This window comes from Podarcis filfolensis (assembly GCF_964270895.1).
Source record: "Podarcis filfolensis genome assembly, chromosome: 8".
In the NCBI taxonomy this organism is placed as follows: domain Eukaryota; kingdom Metazoa; phylum Chordata; class Lepidosauria; order Squamata; family Lacertidae; genus Podarcis; species Podarcis filfolensis.
The window spans coordinates 51,343,923-51,370,574 of NC_139611.1; the positions used below are offsets into that span (position 1 = coordinate 51,343,923).

General features: G+C 44.7%; 1 protein-coding gene across 4 annotated transcripts in view; it reads right to left on the reverse strand.

Moving 5' to 3' along the window:
* CBFB (core-binding factor subunit beta) overlaps positions 1 to 2,852 on the reverse strand; it is a 39,351-nt gene extending 36,499 nt beyond the window's left edge. Inside the window, exon 1 of one of the 4 annotated variants that reach the window (XM_083625685.1) lies at positions 2,146 to 2,852. In XM_083625685.1, the coding sequence (XP_083481811.1) occupies positions 2,146 to 2,223 (78 nt within the window). In that variant the 5' untranslated portion in view covers positions 2,224 to 2,852. The remainder of the gene's footprint in view (positions 1 to 2,145) is intronic. The other 3 variants (XM_083625683.1, XM_083625684.1, XM_083625686.1) reach the window with 3 other exon arrangements.
* Positions 2,853 to 26,652: the final 23,800 nt, after the last annotated feature.

Here is a 26,652-nt window from a genome sequence, read left to right on the forward strand (position 1 = left end):
CCCACACCCATCAACACAAGGATTATAATTTCATATTTTACCTAACATAAGCATACATTGTAAGGGGCATAAAAGTACTATTTAACCACATATTTGTGTGAAAAGGTGATTAGGGACATAAAAATGCATGTGATCCCCCCCCAAAATATTTTCCTTGGACAAAAGAGTACAAAAGAGATAGCATCCTATGGCAGCTGCACAATCATATGAATTGTTAAACTCCTCCATGCCGATATCCCTGCACTCAAAACCAGGGCAACTTAACAGCAGTGGATTTCCTTTTCTTCTTTCACTACATGCTTTGGACAACAAATGTTCAACATCGCTTATGTGAAATAAGTTGTAACTACATTGTCACTATCTGATAATATACACCAGTCTGTCCAAAGAACAACTTCCCATTCTTTTTCAGCACATACTTATTCAGCACATATTAGCAACAGAATTCAAGTCATTATTATCACCTAATCAATTACGAAGAACAAGCAGGGTATATAATACACTACACGTTGTTAAAGCGGGTGGCAGGAGAATAGAGGTCACTTTTTCCTTTTGGTGTGGAGCAGACAATAAGAAGGGCCAGTCTGGGTGCCCCAGTGATGTTAGGAAGAGCAGACACACACACAATAACCCCAATTAGGACTTTTATATCTTTATTTGGTAGTAATCCCCACTCTGATGTACTGGCTGTATAGGAGTTCTCTGCCTTAACAGATATAAGACTGCATTTCCCTGCCTTCTGCTTACTTGGAAGTAAGCGCTCCCTTTCCCATGCAACCTGAACAGGGTTCAATAACCACACACCACCCTGAAGCATGTGATCCTAGACCTTTCTAGGGTTGGGGCAGCATTCCTGCTAAATACTCATTGGAAAACCCTAGTTGCTGTTGTCGGTTGCTCCAAAGTACCAGGGATAGATAGGTTTTTCTCAGTGTTGGCTCTATCTTTGGAACTGCCTCCAAAAGGTGATACTGAAAAGGTGTTGCTACTACTATAAAAAATCCAAAAATAATCTGAAGGCACTTTCAGTCTGTGTTTGGTTCAATAGTACTGTTACTTGGGGGTGGGAGGCTGATGTTGCTTCTTTACCAAAGTAAAGTTGCTTTCATGTACTGTATTTTCTTCTCCCCCCCCCCTCCTCCCTTTCAATTCCTTTTCCTTTTGGATTGCTTCTTTTAGATTATAAGCCTGAGGGCAGCGACTGTTCTATCACTGACATTTGTAAACTGCTCTGGGAGTATAGTATCTCCTGCCATTGAAAAGTGAGGTTTTTTATTTACTTAAAAAACTGAATTAATTAAGTGTAATTAAAGTGTGTATTAAGTCTTGTAAATCACCTTGTGATGGCAGCGTATCCTGAAAACTGGGCTTTTAAAAAAGAAAAAAGAAAAACATTTTAAACGACACAATAATAATGCGTTGGGCTGCCTGGGGAGTGGCTTCTCTCCCCAAGGGTGCTTCCAAACGGGTGCTTATTGTGGGAACAACGCTCACGCACGCAGGTTTTTCACAGCATCCACACGACGCCGTTGGCATCAAAATGTCACCTCTCTCCTCTTTCACCGGGCTGTAACTTCTCTTTAAAAAAAGAGTGGGTGGGTGGGTGGTTCTAGAGAGGGGTAACCATTGCAAAACGGGTCACTCAGTTATCAAAGAGGGGACCTGGGCAACAAGTTTTCTTCTTCGATTTATCAGATCCCACTCCTTTGAAGGATAAATCTGGATTAAGTGGGCACCAACGTGTGCAAGCTACGAGCAGCCCCCATCATCCCATAACTAAGACCAAGTTTTGGGTTTGGGGTTTTTTTTTTTTGTTTTAAAATCCTGCCTGCGATTTTAAACTCCCACCCACCGACCCACCCCGCGCCCCTCTCTGAGAGCAACTCCACAGCAGGACAGCAGAGCGCTGCCATCGCCGGCGCGAAGTTTCCTCCTTCCTCTCTGCCGCCGCCTTCCCTCCCCCCCTCCCTCTCCGGCGGAGAAGCAGCGGCGCCTGCCCGTCTCCTTCCTCCCGCTCCCTGCTCTCTCCCCTGCCGGCGGACTCCGCCAGAGGCCGGCTGCCCGCTGGGCACGGAGTCGCCCTCCGTCTCTCTCTCTCTCTCCCTGCTCCACTTCCGCCCCGCGCTCTCTCCTTCCCTCCCTCACCTCGCACTCTCGGCTCAGCTTCCTGAAGAACTCCTCGTTCTCGAACTTGCTGCGCTGGTCCGGGACGACCCGCGGCATCGTGTGGCCGAGCAGGAAGCGGCGGCTGAGGCGGCGAGCGAGCGAGCGGTCTTGGGCAGGAGCGAGCTCGGCGGCGGCGGCGGCGGCGGCAGTAGCAGCGAGAGCCGCCGCCGCGACTGACTGAGCTGAACCGTCCGCTTTTCCCTCAGCGGCGCTCGAGCCCCACCTCCGCCTTTCTTCGTTCACCTCAGGCGAAGCCGGCTTTTGTCGCCGTCGCTGAGGGGAGGAGGAGGGCGCGGCGGCGGCGCTTCAACGAAGCCCAACTGCTTTTGTATATATACATATATATCTTGTGAGGGTTTCCCCCCTCCCCTCCTCTCTCTCTTTCCCCTCCTCAAGCCGCCGCTTCCGTCTTTATTTCCCTCCCTCACACAACCCAGAAAGGGGTGGGTGGGAGAGAGAAGAGAGACTCGACGCGGGCGGGCGGCAAACGGTCGCGTCTCGCCCCGCTGAGGCGTCTCTGGAGCCACTGAGGGAGAAGGAGCGGCGTCTCTCTCTTTCCCTCCCTCCTCCCGGTTTCTCCTCGCAGCGCGCGCGCGAGTCAGAGAGAGCGAGCAACTTCCCTCTCGCCCCTCCCCTCCCGGAGTACTCCGGCCAAACACCCTCAACCATTCACAACTAACTGCTCCTAAGGCGAAGGAGCGCGCGGCGTGGGATTTTTTTTTTCTTCCTCCAGACGGGGCTGGCCGAGCGCGCATGCGCCTCCTCCTCTTCCTGGGGTTTAGATGAGGGCGCGAGGGTCCCATCACTAGTACACGCGCGTATTGGTTCTCGTGTCGGAGAAAGTAGGGCTGGGGGGGGGCAGAAGTCCAGCGCCCCCTCCTCACTCATTCAGGAGAGAGGGGAGGAGGAGGGCTCCTTCCCTAAATGCACCGTGGATCTGGCGCGCTACATCGCGCCGTTGTTACAATTTGTTGCTGTTATATTGTGAGATTATTGGCGTTCCTGCTCCTTCGCTGGGAGGTTTTTAAGCAGAGGTTAAATGGCCATCGGTCAGGGGTTCTTGTTGAGCTGCGATTGCGGCATGGCAGGGGGTTGGACTGGATGACCCCTGGGGTGCCCTACCAAACCTACCATGGCATGATTCTATGTTAATACTTTGTTTCTTATACCCCGCTTATTCTACTGTCGCGACTAGTATTATTATTGTTAATATATTGCTAAGTAGAAATCATGGAAGGTACTCCAAAGTTCATCTAGTCGAACCCCATGCCGATGTAGGTGAGGCATATTTGCCATCCGAGGCTGCAATCCTAATCCCACTTAACTGGGAGCAAGCCCCATTGAGTAGAGATGGTGAAACGAGATGTAGACCACCATCCCAGATTACCAAATTGCGCCACTGTGCGCAGTCCTTCGCTGAGACGGATGCCTTTTACTTCTTAGGAAGCAAGTTTGGAATGGGTCTTCTGCAGCCCTAATAGCCCCGCTAATTTCTCAGCAGCTTCAACACACGCAAATAAGTTGCGCGCGCCCTCGGCCCGATCCGATTAGTATTTGGTCAGAAGTCAGTTCCGCTGATTTCAGTGAAGCTTTTTCTTCGCCTGACATTTGCAGCCAGAAGGTGGGGCATTTGCTGCTGCATCTGGATCCGTCGCATGGCTAAATGCTATGCAAGCCACACTGGAGCGTGATCTTCGAATATGCAAGCCGGAATAAAAACCCGTTGAGATCAATAAGTTTAGACGTGGGTGTAGCCAGGATTTATGTTAGGGGGCGGAACCGAGCTATCTGCTACGCGGTTGGTCACTTAGTTAAAGTATTTTTATTTATTTACTTGATGGGTGGCAGCTTCCGTCCCCTGCACACACATCCCTGGCTAAGCCCATGTTGTTAGACACGACCTAAGTCTGCATACTTTAGGGAGTGTGTTCCACACATCGCATTGGGAAGTTGTATTGCACAAACGCCTTCTAAGCTGCGTTAGACCAGAAATCAGCTGTTTGGGAGTTATAAGCGGTATATAAAAACAGAAGGCGATAAAGAAGTAACTAATAAGGACGGGCTGATTTCGTAGTAAACGTAGGATCAGGTTGCCCGATTGCAGTTTCAGCGCGCATCAGCTGCGAAGAAAGAAGCTACATCGAAATCACTGGGTTTTACTTCTGAGTAAACATGCATGAGGTCGGACTAGAAGGTGTGTGTTGACCGGGGAAGAGACTCTGAAGTTGCTGCTGGTTGCAGATAAAGGAGAAAAGGAAGAGGGTGGAGTTGAGTCATTTCAGGCCCCCCCCCCCCGCACTCGCCGCCGCACAAACTCACACATAAAGCTCTCACACACAGTCGCCTTGTCTCGCTGGTTTCCGGCTTCCTGCCTGCAACGGGCAGAAGGCAGTAGCAAAGCAGCAGCCTTGAGTCCTGGGAGCTGCTGTTAGGCAGAGGTCCAGACGGCTCAGCCGAAACGCCTTGCCTGCATCCATGATAATGCTACCTGCCCTTGTTACCCTGCGGGCAGCAGGAAAGCAAAACATTGTATGCAGTGGAGGAAAAATAAAGTCACAAAATCACAGTACAGTAATCTCTTCAGTAGTACAGATCAAGTCTCCCAAGTCAGGAGTGCAGCTGTCAAACTCAGCACATCATTCTAACCCAGCGATTCCCAAACTTGGGTCTCCAGCTGTTTGGGGACTACAACTCCCATCATCCCTAGCTAGCAGGACCAGTGGTCAAGGATGATGGAAGTTGGAGTCCAAAAACAGCTGGAGACCTGAGTTTGGGAAACGCTGTTCTAACCAACCAGCCAAGGGCCTCCTGGAAATTTGCATGAGCAGGACAAAGGCGTAGCAAAGTCATCCTGTCTTCAGCCCATAGAGCTTCTGAATAAGGAAGCTCTATTCTTTTTTCAAGGTTGGCGAATGGGCATACTCACCCTGAGAAGGAATTGTGTTTGCCCTGCAGCATAATGTTATCAAGTGCTGAAGAAATGTGCCTCTCTAGCATCAGAGATGTTTTAATCTCTCTTTTTTAAGTGTTGATTTTAATTGTTTTTAAATGCTTTTAATACATGTTTTAAATGTTTGTATTGATAATTTTAATACTTTTTGTAAATTGCTTATAGGTTTTGTTACAATCAAGCAGTATATACATTTTACTAAAGAAATCAAATTATGTGTTATATTTGGAGAAATTAAGTCTAAAATGCTGAGTTTTCATGAGAACTTGCTTTTTAAAAATTTGCAGACTTTACATGGAAACGTATATTATGCAATGCAGTTCTCAAGCCAAGTAATAAAAAAATGCGTATACTAAGGTAAAGTGTGCATAAGCATGCATGTATTAGAGAAAATGACATACAAAAATGCATTATACGCAGGAAAATGACTTCTGAAAAAGTATACTGGCAACTGCATACAAACAGGTGTGTGTCAGGATAAATTTGCACTAAAATGGTGACAAATTTTCATGAGGACTTAAAAAACAACCCTGCAAACTGATGTGAAAATGTGAGGAACTGAAGATGGGAAAAGTTAGAATCTGAGAGAAACCAAACCTGGCAGATCTGCCCATCTCTAATGGTGAGTCGGCCCCAGGGAATTTCTCTGATAGTGATCTTCCTTGGGCAGAGTTGCTGTTTGCATCTGACTCAGCAGGCCTTCTTCCTCTGACTGATGACAGGGGTCAGGATGTGTTTCCTCTCTCTCCAGGGCAACTGGCAGCTGGAGCAGAGTGTGGCAGGAACTCCTTGCAGCTGCCCCTCTTCTGGTTGATGGATGGAGCCAGCCTGCTCTTCCCCTTGTCATGATGTTCTCCCTAGGAAGTGGCGGGGGCATTCTGATTTGCCACCAGGGACATTATATGAGGTTGCAGCAAGCAATTGTTATCCCACATTTCTGATGCATAAGAACATAAGAAGAGCCTGCTTGACCAGGCCAGTGGCCCATCCTGTTCTCATAGTGGCCAACTAGATGCCTGAGGGGAACCAGCAAGTGGGACCCAAGCACAAGAGCACTCTGTCCTCCTGTGATTTCCAGTGACTGGTATTCAGAGGAATAACACATCTGACAGTGGTGGAGGAACATTGCCATCATGACTAAGAGCATTGTCCTCCATGAATTTGTTGAATCCTCTTTTAAAGCCATCTAAGTTGGTGGCCCCTAGCAGTTTGAAAGCATGTCAGAGTGCAAGTAGATAAATAGGTGGGAAGGTAAACGGCGTTTCCGTGCACTGCTCTGGTTCGCCAGAAGGGGCTTAGTCATGCTGGCCACATGACTCAGAAGCTGTACGCTGGCTCCCTCGGCCAATAAAGCGAGATGAGCGCCGCAACCCCAGAGTCAGCCATGACTGGACCTAATGGTCAGGGGTCCCTTTACCTTTTTAAGTTGGTGGCCACCCCAACCTCTTATGGGAAGGAGTTCCATAGTATAACTGCACTGCCTATGACTTTGCTTATAGAAAAAAAATTGGGTGTGTCGGGGGGAGCAGATTTGTCACACAAGAACAACAAATCAAAATTCAGTGGCTCCTCCCAGGCTTTGGAACTCCCTTCCGAGAGAGGCTAGACGGGCTCCCTCTTTGTCTTTCCACCGGCAGGTAAAGCCTATTTTATTCCAGCAGGCTGCTGAGAATTGACTGCCTATAAGGAAAAGGCTCTTTACGTTGTCCTGTACTGTTTTTTAATACTGTTTTTTAATAGATATGTTCTTTTTACACCGTTTGATTCCTTTTTAGCCATAACTTTTTATATGTTATTAGCTATGTCTGTTTTTTTGTATCTGTTTCCAATTTTGTGAGCCACCTTGTGTCCAGGTTCTGGGAAAAGGGCAGGATAACAAGAATGACGAAGATAATAAAATGATAATAAAAATAACAACTTTAATCGTATAACCTGAATCTGCCTGTTTGTGACTGAATTGCTCTCTAAGAGAGTGGCAGTGTGGAAGCTCCATTTATTACTTTTTCTTTCAAAAAAAGAAAAGAAAATTATGTTGAAAACCTAACTCCACTTACCTGGGAGAAATCTCTACTGAGTTCAATAGGACATATTTCTGGGTAGACATGGTTAGAACTGCAACCCAAATCTAGCAGGTTTAGATGGACCAGACAGAAGAGTGAATGAGTTGGGGAAGGATGGCCTAATCCAAGCTTCTGTGGGAGTATGCATAAAAACTCACACCCTTCAACTTTGCAACGCAAGGAATGGGGATACAACTTGCACATTTGGCAAAAATACTTGTGTGAAACAAGACCCTGTGAATGATGTGGCATGTGAAGAGGGTGCATGGACTGAGGAGAGGTCGAAGGGCCAGATAGAGAGGTATGGAGGGCCGCATTTTGTCCTCAGGCACAAAATTCCCCACCCCTGCATTAAATCATTCTTTCCTTCCCAGAATTCTTCTGGGTAATGCTTCCTTTCTCAACTTTAGTCCTGTCAGGCAAACAGGAGTTCAGGAATTTTGTACTGGCCTTGTAGCGTGTCATCCTGGCCACAGCCAGCAACTGAGGACATTTGGTAAGCACAAATGCATTTCCCTTGAAGTTCACTAGTACTCAGGATTTGCTCTTTATTATGAATAATGAGTATTTTAAAAAACACATATAGATGTGTCCAATCTTTCTGGGATCAATGTTCCTGCCAGCAGTAGGCATCTGCACAAAATCAGCCAAAGTCTTTCATCCTGGAGATCCAACCAGAACTTTATCACCAGTAATCCTCCCACCCTATGTATGATCCCCTCCAATTTACATCGTTTACTACATTTAACATTGTCTCTGCATAATGGTAGCAAACGCTTGTGCCATTGACAAAAACAGGATTTTCTGTTTGCCTAGTAATTTGCTGCTGGTTGATTTGGCACATTCCAGATTTAACCCAGGGACAATGGACATGATCAAGAGCCCAGCAGGTATCTGGAGTGCCACCTCTAGCCCTAGTACAGTGGTACCTTGGTTTAAGAACAGCCCTGTTTACGAACTATTCAGTTTAAGAACTCTGCAAAACTGGAAGTAGTGTCCCAGTTTGCAAAATTTATCCTGGTCTGAGAATGGAATCCGAATGGTGGAAGGGCATTGCCAGCTGGAGGCCTCATTAGGGAAAGCGTGCGTCAGTTTAAGAACGGTTTTGGTTTAAGAACGGACTTCTGGAATGGATGGAGTTTGTAAACCGAGGTACCACTGTATATGTACGTGGCAAATGAAGCTTGTGTCCATGCCATTGCCAGCAAAAGCCTCCTTGTGGCATGTGTTGTTCTGTGTTTATAAAACACAGGCAACATTTTGTTTGAGGGCCAATACAACTCCTCTTGTATGCACATTCTTTTCAGTTTTTCTTCTCTACTCCGCAGAAAGGGAATCTGAGCCCAGCAGAACAAAAAGCAAATATGGGAGCAATCCTATAGCAAGATCCACCAGGATGTTCAGGGCTAGGGACCTGAAATCCAAATGTTTTCCAGGATTGTGCCATTCTATTTAAGTAAACCAGATCAATAGATTGGGATGCTCACTGTAAGGAAGAGCAGCATTGAAAACACATGTCAGTTTTATGTAGTTCTTGCTTCTAAGAAAGAGAATAGGAACTTTTAAAAATGTAACAATATAATTACCCTTTAAATGCCCTTTTTAAAAAAGCTGTTTTAACACCCTATCTTAAATTTTGATTTTATCAAAGTAACTGTGAGTACATGCTTTAATGATGAGTAAAGATGTATACATTTTTATACAGTATCTAAAGAGCTTATAATGTGGAAGGGTGATGTCCAGATGCTTGGATTATCTTGTGGCAAGTGCCACTAGGTGGAGCTGTGTGTAATATGTTCACTATCTGAATATCTGAACAAGTCCTTGTTCATGTAGCGATCCAAGGAGAAAGCCTAAGAAACCAGCTTGAGAGGTGGGGTGGGATTTTTATTTGTTTGTTTATTTATTCTGAAAAACCTTCTGCTTTCTGATCACCGATTCCAGCTCCCCACTCTGAAAGTTCAGCAGCATTCACTGAAGCCTGGGGGGAAACTGAGATCAGGCCTTCATCAGAGAAGCTGTATAGATCAGGGGTCTGCAACCCGCGGCTCCGGAGCCGCATGTGGCTCTTTTACACCTTTGCCGCGGCTCTGGGGTGGATACTAGCGAGGGGAGGAGGCTCATTGTGTGCCCCGACACTCCCCACTGTGGCAGGCGCTGTACTGGCTGTGACGTCGCATGGGGGCGGTGCGTGCGTTAGTCACGCACCGTCCCGACGTCACCTTCCCGCCCACTGTCAGATCACAGCTCCGGAGATATATTTGTTTTAAATTTCGCAATGGTTTTGCGGCTCCCAGTTGTTTTTTCTTCGGAAACGGGTCCAAGTGGCTCTTTTTGTCTTAAAGGTTGCAGACCCCTGGTATAGACAGACAGACACCAGCACCTTGGTTCAATGCAAAAGGCTTGCTTGCTTGCTTATTTATTTATTTCAGACAAACCGATCCCAAGGAAGATGTTGATTTCATGCTGGTTAGTCTTGAGGAATCCACCTAGACTGATTCACAGGTGAGGCAGATTCACTGCCAGCATAAAAGGGAAAAGGAAGCTCCCTTTTATCAAGTCAGATCCCTGGTCCATTTAACTATGTACTGTCCACACTGACAGTTGTTATCCAGGGTTTCAAGCAATCTTTCCAGCTGTACCCGGAGATGCTGGAGATTAAACATGGCGCCTTCTGCAAGGAAAGCAGGTGCTCTCTCAATGAACTTGCCTTGCATTTGACACCTGGGGCTTGTACAACACCTAATGGACCATTGATCTGGCCAAAAAAACACAATTTATGGCTTTTGTAATTTTTGCCTTTACTAAATTCATTTCCACAAAGTGTGTATGTGGTTGTTTGTGTATAACAGCCAATCTTCCTAGCAGTTATTTTTGACGGCTTTCTTTGAACTACCTGGTACGGGTATAGTCTTGTCTTATTTACAGACTTAGGATTACATATATTAACGAGAAGAAAGAAAAACCAACAAGGTGTCTCTCTGTACTCTTAAGCCACTGACGTGTGACACTTGAAGCGGGAGACTGATCCCGGTGGCATGTACACACACGCAATACACAGATCCAGTTGAAGACAATAGGCTATTTGCAAAGTGCAATTATGTGCAGCTAGCGTGAAATTCATCCCACCCACCTAAAGCCTGTGCATTTGGGTTCAGTCACTGGATTGCACAAAGGAAAGATGAATGGCTAAAAATCACCACACCCGAGCCCTGAATGTGACAACGGGTTGAATCTCCTCACTTTCCCTGTCTATTTTCCCACCTGGTTGTCATCCTGCCAGCCTTCCATTGCAGGTTGCTGCAATGTTGTGTAGTGGTTTGGCTCAGGTCATATTCCAGCAATATCACTCCTAGGGACACCAGTTTGACTTTCAACTCAGTCCTGCAGACATGGAGCAACTCAATGGGCAGGGATAGTGGTGGAATCCTTTCAAATGGCTGGCTTTGCTTTATCCTTCTAAGGCAGAGATGGGGAGCCAGATGTTGCTGAACTACAACTCTCATCGCCTAGAAATCTGAGCTGGAAGTCTCATAGTAGAAGAGGAAACTTGAAAAGTCAGAGGTGGCCAGTAGCAACAATTGCAGATAAGCTCTGCAATAATGAATAAGCTTAGGACCTCTGTCTCTGGGACCAGAGAGAAGGAAGTTTACTGAACTGAATAAAGGACTGAACCACATTGCTTGCTACTTGAGTGCAATATGTTACTTTGTTTTGTTCATGTGATGTTTATATGTAACCAGTATTTAAGACTGTTCTGCAGTAAAGCTTTGAAACTCTTTCTTGGGATGGAAAACTCACATAGTTCTACACAAGATTCAGATCAGGGATTCCACGGAACAACTCTAACACTAATCACTGCCCCATGCGGTGAAACTCATAACTGCAGCCTCTCAGCCTCCAGGCTGTAGACTGGCTCCACGCATCTGAGGAAATGAGACAGACCATGGTGATGAGAGATGAAGTTCTAGGCCTAGCAAAATGATAGCATCATAGAATTGTAGCAGTTGAACCTCCTGCAATGAAGGAACCTTTTGCGAAATGTGGGGCTCAAACCTGCGACCCTGAGATTAACAGTCTCATGCTCTACCGGCTGACAAAATAAAAACTAACAAACCACCAGGTCCAGATGGCATCCACCAGAATTTGTTAACCTTCTAACAAAAATATGCAACTCATTCCTCAGATGAAACTCCATACCTGAGGACTGGAAAGTAGCCAGGATTCATATACTACTTAATCATCAAAACCTCTAAGTTGTTTCCATAAAATATACATTAAAAATACTGATAAAATCAGATGTAAAAGTTATTAAAAAAATCCCACTGCAAAATAAAACCAGCAGTTTACAAAACATATGTTATAAAATAAATACATGCTAAACTTACATGACTGGGTAGCCAAATATGTTTTTATCAGGTGCAAAAACCGGTATAGGACAGGGAAGGTGCCTGTCTAATAAAACTGCAGGAACTTCCAGTTTAAGTGCAAGTCCTGTGACACAAAAGGATTGATTCCTGGAAAGTGCAGAACAACCATGATACAATGAGAAATGGAGGCTGGATATGGCTTTTCCTGTTGTGTTGGTGTCATCATCAGAAAATAGAAAGGGAAACTTGGGGTTGTTCCCTTTCACAGTTCATTGCAGCTACACTTGTAGAAGTTGCAAGATCCAGCCAGTGGTGGCTGGCTGAGGGCAGACTGAGGTTGGTGGGGCAGTTCCTCATTTGCCGTAATGGACCAGGCTCCACTAGACCCAGGACAGCCTGCTTCTGCCATCATCCATACAGCTCCCCTCCATATCTTACTCACTGTCAGAGGCTTGGGTTGGGTGGGTACTTTTTGGAGCACACATCAAGTCTGTCCAGGAGGAGAGTGAATTAACTGCTGCGGTTTGTTTGTTTTTCAGAAGAAATCTGCATTTAAAGGTGGTCTCAATTAATCACATCCATTCATTGCTTAAAGCTTGCTAGCCCTGCCAGTAACCATGATGGAATGGCGCCCAGAGAATGCCAGAGCTGGCTATTCAGACCTGATGATGTAACATGGCATGTATGCTACCTTATGTTAACAGATGTTCCAAACAAGCTGCCCGACTCTGCCTGTTATTCACTCTTAGAAATAGCAAAAAGGTAAATAGGAATCCATCTGCATGATTCAATGCTACCTATGTGGATGTTGGCAAAGGAAGTGCAACTATTTTCTCTGTTTCCAGCACTGACATTAGAAATAAAACACAACTTAAACACACACACACACACACACACACACACACACACACACCAGAAAAATGCAAAATTGTTTTGGCTACATACTATCCATGATATTAGGCATATTTTTTTGCCAATGCCCCAAAGGCTGGAGGGCTTCCAAAACTGCAGGAACTTTAAAACGAGTGTTTGGCATGTGCAGATACATATAATTTGCACAGGACCAGCCCAGTCATAGAGGCAAATGAGACAACCACCTTGGGGCTCTGGGATTCCAGGGGTGCCTGTTGCCTCAGCTATGTAAATGTCTTGGAAGAAGAGACACTGACTGCACTGTGGATGAGGCAGGCAAAGTCAGCTTAGCTGCTTGGCATCTAACGGATAGGCTTTGCGTTCCAGAGGACATGATGGAGCACCTTCTGGTCTCCATCAGCTGCCCGGGATACAGGCACTGATGTAAAGTGATGGAAGTAAAGGTGCAGCAGGCATTACAAATGAAAACACTGAAACAGTGTCTTGGTCAACAACACTTGTTCAGTTAGGCTGCAACGCAGGATGGAGGTGAATGTGGAGGAACTTGGACTTCTCTGTCCATTTCCCAGTTAAAATAGTTTGCTTGCTTCTCTTCCCAGTGGAAACACTCAGAAATATGGTGGATTTTTAAAAAGCCCTCTTTGGGGGCATGTTGTGGGACTGGGTCCCCTCCAGATGTTATTTCTCATGTACGTTCATGACTACATGCAGGTCCTGCTATCGGAATGCTCGTTATCCGAAAATTCAGTTATCCGAACACAAAGGGGGGCCTTCAGAGCTCACAGCGTGTTCATACCATAGCTGTCAACTTTTCTCTTTTCTTGTGAGGAATCCTATTCGGAATAAGGGAATTTCCCTTTAAAAAATGGGAAAGTTGACAGCTATGATTCTCTCCCCCTCTCAACCGCAGTCTCTTGCTACATACAGAGTCTTTAAATCAGTCTGCACCCCTTAGATGGGGTGGCGAAATGTGCCCCTTCCCATAATTTCTCTCCTTGAGAAAACGCCACTACCAAACCTGTTCTGCCAATCACTCTGACAAAAGAAGGGTATTGCAATGAACGGTTGGCCATTAGAGTATTATTAAGCCAGGGAGCAACTTTGGATTTACTAAGGGGAATGCCAGACGACTTTGACTGGAAAAAATCGTGGCGCTCATATTTTAGAAGCACAGTGTGAGTGTGGGATTTTCATTTATTAATACAAGTTACTGTGCTTTTTAGCTGTTCTGATGGTAAGTGACGCCTCAAGGAGTGGTATTAGCACACGGTGTTCCTTTGGGTGGGGGGACACATTAACACTATCAGGGGAAAGGTGTGTTATTTATCACATTAATGCTGACGTTATTGCTGGAAACAAGGAAGTGGGTGGGTGCCAAATTAATCAAAGCAGCATATAGACTAAGGCAGGGATGGGCAGACTTCACACTTGGGAGATCCACTTCATTCTTTTGCTATAGAATCAACCTGAGACCCAGGTGCAAGAGACAAGTGGTTCAAATGAGAGGATTTGGAGCCCTGGAGTTTGTGTTGAGTGTCAGAACTGCCTTCACTGTCTTACCACACACAAAAATGACTCCTGTGCCTCTCTGAGGTTTTCTGTATCTTTACACATCTGCTCAGTGAAACACGTGGACAAGCCTTGCGTGCTATTCAAAGAAGTGCTTGGGTTTATCTTTCTACCAAACTTGCTGCTAATCTATTTAATTGGGTTTGAGTGTTACCAGAAAGAGAGAGAGTAAATAAATCTGTCTATGCAGACACTCCCTTCACCCATGCCTTTCCTAACCCGCCTTGAATTAGCACTTTGGAAGTATTTCAAATGCCACAAGCAAAAGAAACCATAGTTTTCCCCTCCCCGTATTGCCAGGAAAGAGGTGGTCAGTGGTCGGCCATAAATCCTGCTGGCTGGACAGCTTCCAGCGAAGGCGGGAGGTCTACATTTCATCAGGGTGGGGAGCCTGCCAGCTTGATAGGGCCCATGGCGGACAACGTGTCTGCTTTCTCCAAATATAGTGGAATATAATTTGTGCCCTTTTAAAATATGTTTGTTTGCCTAACGGAGCTAAAAGCAAGAGTTGTTTGGCTGTTTTATATTTGTGTCCTGTTCTGCGTCTCTCCCTCTTGCGCCATTTGCAAATATCTGCAGATCATTAATAGCTAAAAATATTCTCTGCTTTGTGGACGTTGTTCCAAACTAAACTTGTGGTTAATATCTGAGAGAAGGTGAGAGAAAGGGTTTGTGTGTGTCAGAAATTCACAGGTATTGGGTTCTTCTAACTTTCCTTTTCTCTTCCTTTTTTTACCAGAAGGTAGAGTTTGTCAGTTTACAGGAAGCTTATGGAAAATATCCAGGTTGTGGGGCTGCAAAAAGGATGTTAATTACAGGTGCCCAGAAATTAATTTACAATATGTGTATATTAGGAGAAATTTGCACCCAAACACTGGTGAATTTTCATGAGGATTTTTTAAATTGCAAATTGCTGCAGAAATATGGTGAACTGAATAAGTTTGAAAAATTTAGAAACTGAGCAAAATCTAAACTGACAGATTCATCTCTATATTCCTAATAAGGATGTAGTCGTCCTTCACTTGTTCTGCTTGCAGGGATCCAAGTAGAGGGGCTACTCCATAGTGGCACCCACCCTGTGGAATGCCCTCCCATCAGATGTCAAGGAGATAAATAACTATACAACTTTTAGAAGATATCTGAAGGCAACCTTGTATAGGCAAATTTTTAGTGTTTGATGTTTTATTATGCTTTTATGTTTGTTGGAAGCCACCTAGAGTGGCTGGGGCAACCCATTCAGATGAGTGGGGTACAAATAATAAAATTGTTGTTGTTATTGTTGTTGTTATATCAAAAATCTGTTATGAAAGGACGGTATAAACATTTAGTCATCACAGCCACCGTCATCTAAGTAGCAATGCAGACCCTTCAAATGGAAGCTTAGATCTTAGATCTGTCGCCTCCACCTCCTTCTCCAGCCTTTAGACTAAAACTAAGAGCTGGATCCCAAGTAAATTGCACTTAGTTTCTACTGAGGTTTTTGGGACTTAATTCATGACTTTCGCATTAGGACCCAAATGGAACTTATCTTAGATCCATCACTAGGTATCAGCAAAATTTCACTTGCCATTGCTCCCATGCCTATCCCAAAAAAGCCATTATTATGCTGCTGCTGCTTTCATAATCAAATCCAGTATTTTCTAACATGGAATGGACATTTAAAAAACAAAACAAAAAACAACCCACCACCAGAGCTCTTTCAACAACTCCCCCCCAAAAAGCCTTTTTAATATGTGAAGCCGTTCTCTCATCTTAATGGGCTCCATATTCAGGTAGTTTATCTTTAGATGTGGCTCAAAACCACGTCGTCTCTTGTAGTGCAATTAATTTGATGCTCTGTCTCCAATTTTCCCCCATTCTGCCGTGAGCGAAGCTTTGTACTTTATAAGACGTGTTGTTTCCTAGAGGTGTTGGCCTTCAGCCCATCTCCCATTTGTTTCCACCTGATTGCCAATATTCATCTGGTATTCATCTGAAGGGAACTTTAATCGCTCTCTCACACACTGACTCCCTCGCACCGGCACCCTTGTTATGTGGGACGTCACTTACCTAACTTTCCCCTCTGTCACTTGGGCCTCAAGAGTTATGTAATGTTTTACAGGGACACCTTCCTTTCTCCAGGAAGCTGCCCACACCCATCAGAGGTACAAGAGATTTGGCTGGTGAAGCTTTCACGGCACAGAAAAGCCAATATGCTCTTGCTCTCCTTTTGGTGCTCCATTTTTTAAAAAAAGAGTTTTGTAAAGCATCAGAAGAGCATTCGGAAGAGCTCTGCTGAACGACGGCAATGACCCATCTAGGCCAGCATCCTGTTCTCACAGTGGTCAACCAGATACCACAACAATAGCTACTAATCAGACATACACCATGGGAAAGAGGGAGGCTTTCACAAACCACTTTGTCAACTTTCTCCAAAATGTTTCCAGCCCAGGAGCTGCAGGGGTAATTCTCATACGCAGCTGGCCTTCTGCCAGGATTACTCCTTTAGCACACCATCCAGAGAGATCAGTCATAGGCTCCTATGATCTGCAGTGCATGAGTTAGAAAGAACAGTCCCAAGACACAAAGCCCAGACAAGGCCAGGGTGGGGTGTATGTGCGTCAAGAGAGCTAGGGTAAATCTGGAAAACCTTTTGAAAGCTAGTGCCAGGACAAAAAGATATGCAGTTATGGCATTCCTGCCTCAGATAAATGACTCTCCAGGGCGGAGTATTCCTGAGACATCTTTTGCCCACTGGTTGTAATTAAATGCATTTCCACTGAAACAAAGACAAAAGGAGAATGAAGGAGGACAAAAGCCCCTTTGTAGTTCTAGCAGCAAATGAGTTGAAAAATCTCTCATTTTATTTTAGTTCTCAAAGAGCTGTGGATGGATTAGTTTAAAAACTCGGTATGCAAATACAACGTTGCTGTTGTTTTAATGAGGAAAGGCAGGTCTAATGCGCAGAGGATTTGAAACACATTAATTTAAATGGGTCTACAGTGTGTAGAAGTGGCATCGGTTGCAGTCCATTATGAGGAGAAAATGTGCACTAAGATGCTGGCATATTTATCTGAGGACTCTTTTTAAACAGGTGCAAAACAAATTTAAGATTGGACAAATGGAAAACTGGGCGGAAACTGGCTGATTTGTCCAGGCTTGGAATGGGAACTGGAACAGCAACAAGATGATGTCTCCCCTTCTTCAGCACTAGATCAGTACCATCCATGGATTGCTGCCGTCTTACGGAGACACCCTCTGTCTCTTTTGGAGCATTTTGGGCAAACCTATGAAGATTACAAAGGCCTCAGCCCGTGTCTTTCTCTTGTGGATAGCTGTAACATTAGAGAGCTGCTCTCTGGAGTAGGAAGGTTGTGTTGTCATGATGGAGTGCTGGGTCAGTGTATTCCGGGTCCATGTAAGCTTCCATGTTCATTCATACATCTGTTTACTCCCATTTCCACATCACTGCAATTAAAACAACAACACTGTGAAATTTGCATTATCTGTACCATATTTTTTCACAGAACAGGAATTTTTGTAAGCTTTTAAAATCCCAAAATACACATTTTTTTGTGCTCATTTTATCCCAAAATACACATTCTCACCCACAATTTAACCTAAAATGTGCATTTTAATACCCATTTTGTCATGATTTTTGATCCAAGAACTGCATTACAAAATACAGTTACACTCTCCGCTAGTTCATGATAAACTGGACATCACGGGGAAATAAAACATTCTTTCTTGCATTTTACTGTATTGCTATTCGGCAACTAAGTACATAGCACAATGAACTGCCAAATATCTTACGTTTCATTGTCATCTCTTCAATTTTAAATGTCCTTATTAAGCCTATTTCTGGCAAAGATACTCAGGCACCTCTAAGGGCAGTACTACAGAGAGCTTGGATCCCATAGTGGTTAGAGTGTGGGACTAGGACAAGGTTCAAATTGTCATTCAAGCCATGAAGCTCACTAGGTGACATTGGGCCAGTCACTTCCTCTCAGCCTAACCTACCTCACAGGGTTGTTGTGGGGATTAAATGAGGAGGGAGAGACCCACATATGCCAGCTTGAGCTCCACTGAATTGTGCCATGTGGCAATTAGCGGTTACTGGAGGCATTGCCACAGAGGCTGCCTGAGTGCCCCCGTTGCTTTTGTTGTCACTAATTTGAAGTGATATCATTTTACTGCTCACTTTGCTGCTAGGATTCTGATTACATTGTGCCAACGTTAACAACTGCTGGCACAGCTGAACCATAGAATTGCTCTGTTTCATTCATGCAAATGGCATCTGCAACCAGGGATGGAGTTTGCTGTTCTGCGGCTGCTTGTTTTTTTATACACCATGTTATCACTACTATTCTGTTATCACTTCTATTCATTCATTCATTCTACTCATATTTGGTCCATAGCATTTTGCATATTGTAAATTTGTATGATTTCCACACGGTATGGGGATCTACAGAAATAATGTTATTGTTTAATTCCCCTGGTGGTGGCATAATCACCTATTATATAATGGATGATCTTTACTTTTTCTTGGAAAAACATAATTAACTTTGGCAATTGCTTTCACCATTGCTGCATGGATTAATGCTATAGTAGGAGTCACCAGAAAGATTATTGAAAACATATAACAACAGGGAAATGAAATCAATACATCACTTATTTCACGTAAGCATTTAAATAACAAAAATGTTACATTCAGCTTTTTCAAATAAAACACCACTTGTTTGCAAAAATCATTTTATTGGAAATATAATTTTCTTTTAAAAATGTATTCAGTTTTAACTGATTCAATAATGTAAATAAGTAACATTAACAATACTTATTTTAGTATGATCCACACTGTAAACATTCAGACTAATGCAAGCTGTTTTTGCTTTATGAGTCATCACCCATGGTGGATAGGTTTGGATTGTAATGGTCTCTGTCTCTCCTGTATTCTTCCTTCTTCTATGTGACAAACAAATGGAAACCGTGATATTAATATATGCTATTTGTATATGTATTTAATATTGTAAAATGTATATATCACATGATCATTTAAAAAGTCAACAAACTCCTGCTTTATAAGGATCCCTTCTCAGAGAATGAGTCTGCTATTCATTTGTAGGATTTTGTCACTGGGATGTGGTTTGCTTCCTGGCCTTGTGTTCCAGAACAGCAGTAAGGAACCTGGGAGCAAAAGTGGCCCTCCAGTTTTCTCTTTCCAGGCTTGGGACTCCCTCTTCAGGCTGCCCACTTCACTGGCCCTGCTCTTCATCCTCCACGAGTGATTTTACTAGGCTGTAATGTACCCTCAAGCTGTGATAATGCCTCTTGCTAGCCTAGATAGAGGGTGAAGAATGATGTGTATATGTGGCCACACTCAATGTTGCCATGTGGCCCCCAAAATACTGTCCATGTGGGAAAATTTCCCCATCCTTTCCCTAGAAGAAAGTTGCACAGCAACCTCTTGCCAATGCATCATGTGTTGGTGGAGGACACAGGTGGTTTGTGATGTCATTGCTGTTATAGAAACCAGGTGCCCTCACAAGGAAACAGCTGCTCTCTGCCCAAAGGAGACCAGAAAGCAGAGACTGTAGGCAGCACCTCATGTCTGGCAGAGTCACCCAGGCCCGTCAACCGACAGAAAAAACCCCGAACCCTCCGGGAGCAAGCTATTGTTCTACTTTGAAGTCACAGAGATGGCTCAGGAAATTGATTGGTTAAACAGCCAGGCGGGCCTGTGCCGAGTCGACCTGTACAAGCATGATGTCCCCAAAGACAAGAACTGCGAAGTGGTTTGCTTCATCGACGTCTCCAGCCTGAACTTGAAGGAGAAAGATCCCAACAAAGCCAAGAAGACCACGAGCCAATCCAGCATCGTGTCTGTCTCTTCCAATGACTTTGACCTGGCCTTGGAGAATCTGGAAGAGAAAGACGTCATTGTGATCAAGGACAACGAGCGGAACAACGCCATCAACACTGTTTGCCTTTTCAAGCAAGGCTCCTCTGACGAAGCCAATGTGGTGAACTGGCTCAGCAATGACCTTCAGAAGTACGCTGCTGGATTCCAGCAGGCGCTGTCCAATTTCGAGGCTCCTCCGCTGAAGTCCAAGCAGCCTTCCCACGCATCTGTAACTGACAAGATTTCCCAGAACACGTCTTTCCAAGGTTCTGATGCAAACATGCTTCTGATCCCTGAGTTTGGACGGGGTGGTTTAAGCCCCTCCTAAACCCCAGAGAAAGAGCCCATGGGGAGAAGCCCTGATGTGGGCTTCTCTTGGCTCCTCTGCCACGGTCTCTGTTTGCAATCTATTTATTTGACTGCACATTATACAGTGACTCTCAAAGGAGTTTCAGTTTCTGGTATCTGAAAACCAGGAGTTGGAGATACATAAATAATAAAAAAATGCATACTTGACATCAGCTTTCTGAGGTTTTCTTTTGGAGCACATTTTTGTTTACGTTGTTACATGTCTGCAAGGAAGCGGTGGCGGTTGGGAGACTTTGGCTGTATGGCTTTCCCACTGTGATCTGAAATGGCCAGACCTTAAATGAAGGAACTTGCTGTAAGCTATGGCAGGGCTGTCACAAACAGGCCCAGCTGAGCTGCACCCTGGCTGCCCTGCCTGACCGCAGAGAAGGAAAGGGCATGGCTGAGCTGTGCATCTGGAACATATCTGAGCAAACTTTCCTCCAACTCAGGAATATTCCATCAGGGTGCTCTCTACCTCGGCCAGCATGGCCAACAAGCAAGGATGATGGGAGATGCTGTCACAAACATCTGGAGGGTGGCTATCCCTGATCCAACCTCTTAAAGGCGGGCTGTGGATGCTTGGGCTCACTCCCATGGAAGCCCAACATGAACCCCAAGCGTTTGGAGTTTTCCCCCTATACATTAATAGATCAAAACCATCTAAAGCAGGTGGGGGACACACAACGTGGGCCTCCAGATGTTTCTAGCTCCCATCGTCATTTGTCCTTGGTTGTACATACTGGTTTCTGTTGCTCAATATCATCTCTGGTTAAATAACTTTTTAAAAAATGCTCATTAAAAATAAATTGCATGGCACATAACAGAGGGCTCCACAACAGATACAACAGAATCATAACATAACAGTGCACATCAATTGCTCAAAGAAGCATAAGGAGCTACACCCAGAAGGTCACATCTGGATAAAAGTTTGAGAATCTGTAGGAACAATTTAATCAGGAAGGTGTTCAGCTAATAGGTCCAGTCACAATGGGTTGTTGCTTTTTAAACACTTGAGGATGTTATAATGCCTCCCTGCCCAGCTATATAATAAAAAGGAATCCTAAGTGCCTGCAAATTTGACACATTAACTTTCATCCCTGTTGTTTTGGGTTAGGTTTTTTTTTTTTTGCCAGAACAATAGACCTTGGCCTACCATCGCTGAATGGCAAAGTGTGTTGGATGTTTCCAGTGAAGGGTCATTTCCATTCTAGCTGCAGCTAAGAGAGAAATAATCAGGTCCTTATACATCAAGCCGTTCACAGATTGATTAAATAACTTTTGAGGTACTTATCTGAATCCACCTAGCTAGAAACAAGCGTGGGACAAAAGGAATGAGCAGACTACACTCACCTCCCAGTAATTATGATCTCTAGTTTCAGGAAATGAATTTTCATTTTTTTATTCATTGTTTTCCAATAAGGTTTTTGGCTGGCTACCATCAGTCCCATCACTTTATTACATTTTTTTTACCCTGCCTTTCCTGCAAAGACCTTGGAGCAGCAAACATGATTCTCCCATCTGCCCATTTTATCCTCACAACAATTTTGTGATATCGTCGGAGAGCACAGATGCAAGGAGGCAGCAAATTCTGTTCTGCTCAGTATTCAGCGCTGTTTTTCACCAGTTGTTTTTTTTTTTGCCAAGTACTACATCGTACATCTCACCGTCCGTTGTTTAATGTAAGTTATATAACTTGCATTCATTTCAATGTAAAAGGAAACGTGAAAACAATGTTGAGAAAGCAAAAAATCAGCTACCTGTGATTGTGTATTGTTTGCAGATTTTTAAAAACAAGAGCAACAAGGATGTGAGCAAATATTGATTGTATTTTCTCAGCTGATTTCTGTTCCTGACCACAGATGTGTGTACGAACTTGTTGGTATTCATCAACATCCTTAGTTGAGAGACAGTGACTGACCCAAGGGCACTCCAGCATCACAGCTGAGTGGAGATTCAAACCTGGGTCACTACAGCCTGACATACTAATGCCTGCAGCCCACTGACTCTCTTGAAGACATGCCCCCTGCATCCAGCAGACTATTGGACCCTTCTCTACCCACCCCTTGAAATCTGATCGGTGGTCTTATTCTGCAGGGATGATGGTCAACCTCCATCAGAGATGGAACAAGATGAGACTTCAGAACACTCAGCACACAGCCTTCCTGTATGCAGAGAACCGCAAGCGACGAGGGGCGGTGGTGGTGGTAGGAGAGGAATGAAAACCACACTGGGATGCTCAGCATCTTCAATGAGCTTATTGTGTCCAGGGCTAAATTTGAGCCCTGAAAAATATCCGGAATGCTGAGCATCAGTGTCACAGGGCAGCTGCAACTTAGGCCACAGAAGAGGGAGGGCAGGGCTCTGGGTCAGTTTTTAAAACCCAGAGAATATTCACTATAAAATTCCACAGAGGGTAATTCCAAGACAATTTCTCTGTCTGTGTGTGGGAATTAATTTCAGTTCGAACATGGTACTGGTACCACAATGATCCTGCAACAGCAATTCCAATGTTTTATCTGTGGACCATTGGCGGCCCCCAAAACCACAGCAAAAAAACCAGAGAGCATGTTGAAAAGCTTTCCTGCTGTAAATACTGGCGAGTGCTAGATTAAAATGACATCCATCTGATGGTTTTCTGATAAATGTCTCCGTGGTACATGGTCTTTGCAAACCTGGGAATTCTTCCCCTTAGGGTGGACTGGGGTTAGGGTTGGAGTCCAGACCCTCTGCAATGGGGCCAGGTTGCTGAAAGCTGCTAGACCCAGTTAGTTGTACTGAGCTGCATCTTGACGAATCATCACAATAAACAGAGAGCTGCGCTACTAACTGGAAAGAAGCAGAAGATGTTTCTGGGATCCTCCTACCAAAACAGCAACCCAGATGAAAACACTGAAAGAAAAAGCTGGTCTTTAATTAAAACAAACAAATAAATCAAGAATCAAATGGAGGTTTGGCTCCTGTCCTGTGCAAGTCAATGGAAGCATTGCTGCTGTCATTATTCATGAACATGCCGCATTCTTAGTGGTTGAAAAGGTTGTCTGTAATTTTGAAGGCTCAACGTAAATTGGATGATGTTAATCTGACTGGCCGCATGCCAGCTTCATCATCAAGGCGTGCAACTGCGGCTGCTGTTTGCTTCATCCAAACTAAGTCTGCCCTATCTCTTTCTGAGCTTAAAGAAGGGGTGGATAGGTGTGGATTTTTATCTGGATTTCTGCTAAGGAGAGAATTGGGTTAGACCGGGGTGTTCTCAAGAGTTGCCTTTGGTTGATTGCATGAGTGAACATGTATAATAATCTTAATAATAGTCTGCAGAGATCCCGAGAGCTCCACTTTTGAATCTTTCCCCCCAGTAGGCAATCTGAATCTGATGCTTTGCCTAAGCAGGCGAGTATAATAATGTAACTGCTATAATTTTCATCAGACACCATGAAAAGAGCTGGCTTTCCCAGCCTGTCTCTCTCTCTCTCTCTGGAGGGATTTATTTGTGGAAAGGGCTGGGCCGCAACACTTGCCTGTGGAGTCTTTCAAAATGTCCCATGAGAGAGGTAATTTTAAAGGAGAAAAAGCCCCTGATGCCAATCCAACTGTTTTTCAAAGCATCCAGAGGGCTTTTGGACAGGCCTTGATGGTAAATGAACAGACAATTATGTAGAATAGCTTGCATGTAGACCATGCCTCGCCTTTGTTGCATTCGGCTATATGAGTTAAATCTGGCAGGGAAAAATATCAACGAACACTACTTTCCTCAATCCACTTAGTGTAGCTGAGGTAGGGATTGTTGTGAAAAATGGTTGCTTTCAAAACCGATAATACAGTGGTACCTCGGGTTACATACGCTTCAGGTTACATACGCTTCAGGTTACAGACTCTGCTAACCCAAAAATAGTACCTCAGGTTAAGAACTTTGCTTCAGGATGAGAACAGAAATCGTGCTCTGGCGGCGCGGCAGCAGCAGGAGGCCCCATTAGCTAAAGTGGTGCTTCAGGTTAAGGACAGTTTCAGGTTAAGTACGGACCTCCGGAACGAATTACCGTATTTTTCGTTCTATAAGACGCACCAGACCACAAGACGCACCTAGTTTTTGGAGGAGGAAAAGAAGAAAAAAAATATTCTGAATGTCAAAAGCCAGAACAGCAAGAGGGATCGCCGCGCAGTGAAAGCAGCAATCCCTCTTGCTGTTCTGGCTTCTGGGATAGCTGCGCAGCCTGCATTCGCTCCATAAGACGCACACACATTTCCCCTTACTTTTTAGGAGGGAAAAAGTGAGTCTTATAGAGCAAAAAATACGGTAAGTACTTAACCTGAGGTACCACTGTAAGTGGTTTGGTGCTGTTGGCTTCTTGTTGGAGTGAACACAACTTGTGTGAGATTCCTCCCGTGTTTCTGTGGCTTCCCAAGCCCTCCAGCCTTCCCTGCTTGGAGAACATGTGAGTTTGAGCAAGATGCTAAGGAAGCATCTCTCCTCTCCCATCTCCTAGGACACAAGTGTGAACAGACCACTCAGACCCATTTGAAGGAGGGCCCATTTGCTCACCTGGTCTAAAGACACATTTCACTCACCATGCTAAAGCTGTGCCAACCCCACTCTTTAAGAGCAAAGAGCCAGGGGTGTGTCACTTGCTGAATCAACTCTTAAATTGGTAGCCATGCATTTCATCTGTGGTGCCTTTTAACCCTTGCCTTGCCTTATTGTACTCATCTGAACAGTAAATGTTTTGGCAAAAACCACCATCCAAGTTTGCATTCTTAGTCCAGCAAGAGCCAGGATGCAATTTTTCATGGGTGTTTCCAGCTTTTCTATAAAGAGCTGTCAAAAAGAAAAACTGGGCACATGCACCCCCGCAAAACAAAAGACAGAAAGAGGAGAGTAATTCCCTCATTGATACAAACTTGACAGGAGCAGAGGAAAAAACATCCTGCTAGCCAGTTCATCAGATGTATCAAGCTAATGAGGAAGACATTCCCTGCCCCTTGGAAAAATGCATCAAATTCGTCTATGAACACAGCGAAATCAGTGGTATGGGAAATACCTTTTTTTCAGAGCAGTTTTCTAGTTTGAGTCTATTTGGAGGCTAGCTCAGAACATCTCCAAATACGCTGAATGCAACTGCAGCTATTTGCTTCAGAAGAATGGGGCTGCTGCCTTTTCCGTGAACATCTCTCTATTCCTCTTCCAGCACCAGAGGTCCACAGGGAGCCTCATTTCTGAAAATTTGACTTGGCAACAGACTAAAAATAAAACACTCCGGCCTTTTTCACGAGCTGAATATTCTACAGTGCAGGGGTGCTGCAACGAATGTAAGAAAGAAGAGCCTGAATATTCCATATGGATTATGGAAAAAAAGTGATGCAACAGTGGCGAAAAGCTTGTATCACTGCCTCACCCACTGTCAAGAATGTGGAACCGCAACTCCCAGTGTCCCTGACCAATGGCCATGCTGACTGGGGTCCCCAACCCCTGTTGTAACACTTGTTTTGCTGGATCCTGTGATTGTCAAATTGTTGAAAGTTGTAATTATTATAAAAAATTCCTTTATAGCCGAAATATTTACAACTTTCAACAATTTGACAATCACAGGATCCAGCAAAACAAAACAAAAAAAAAAAAAACAAATTGTTGAAAGTTGCTCCGGCACCAGATGGTCTGAAAGGCAGGTGATCATCACCATGAGACCACGACCCATCAAATCCAGCATTCCACTTCCAGTAAGGGCCATCAAGATGCCTCTGGGTATGCAGGACATAATGGTGTTAGTTTTCCCCATTGTCTTTCTGGGCTGGATGAATTGAACGTCCAACCTGAACTAAGGCATGGAGGCTGGTTCATTTGAGCAAACGGGATACAGACCCACCAACCTCAGTCTGGCTTAGCCAGCCTCTGCCTGTCTCCATTCCTACTTACCACCAATCCAGTGTTGCCTCATGTAGAACTGAACAGGGATGATACAAAACTAGAATCAGCTGGATCTGGCACCACCAGCCATTGTGCTGCTTGCGTCCTACTCCATCAGTCTTCATAGGCACCTGCTGCCACTGGATATAAAGCAGCTGCCTAGTTCAGGCATAGGCAAACTCCGGCCCTCAAAAAATTTGGGACTACAATTCCCATCATCCCTAGCTAACAGGACCAGTGGTCAGGGATGATGGGCATTGTAGTCCCAAACATCTGGAGGGCCAGAGTTTGCCTATGCCTGGCCTAGTTTTATATGCAGAGCTGCAAGTAATGAAAGCGATGAGAGATAAAGCAATGTACCTGTATGTGTGAGCTGGCCAATTTGCACGGCTGCTGCCATATGTCCAGTAGCTGCAGGAAAGACACTTGAAGAGCCTGGCCCGCCTTAGCTTTCTCCCAAAATGCACGCAATGTGTTCGGCCTATGCTGTGTTGCTCCATAAAACCTGAGCATGGCTCGGGGTCTTGGCTCGCTGCCTG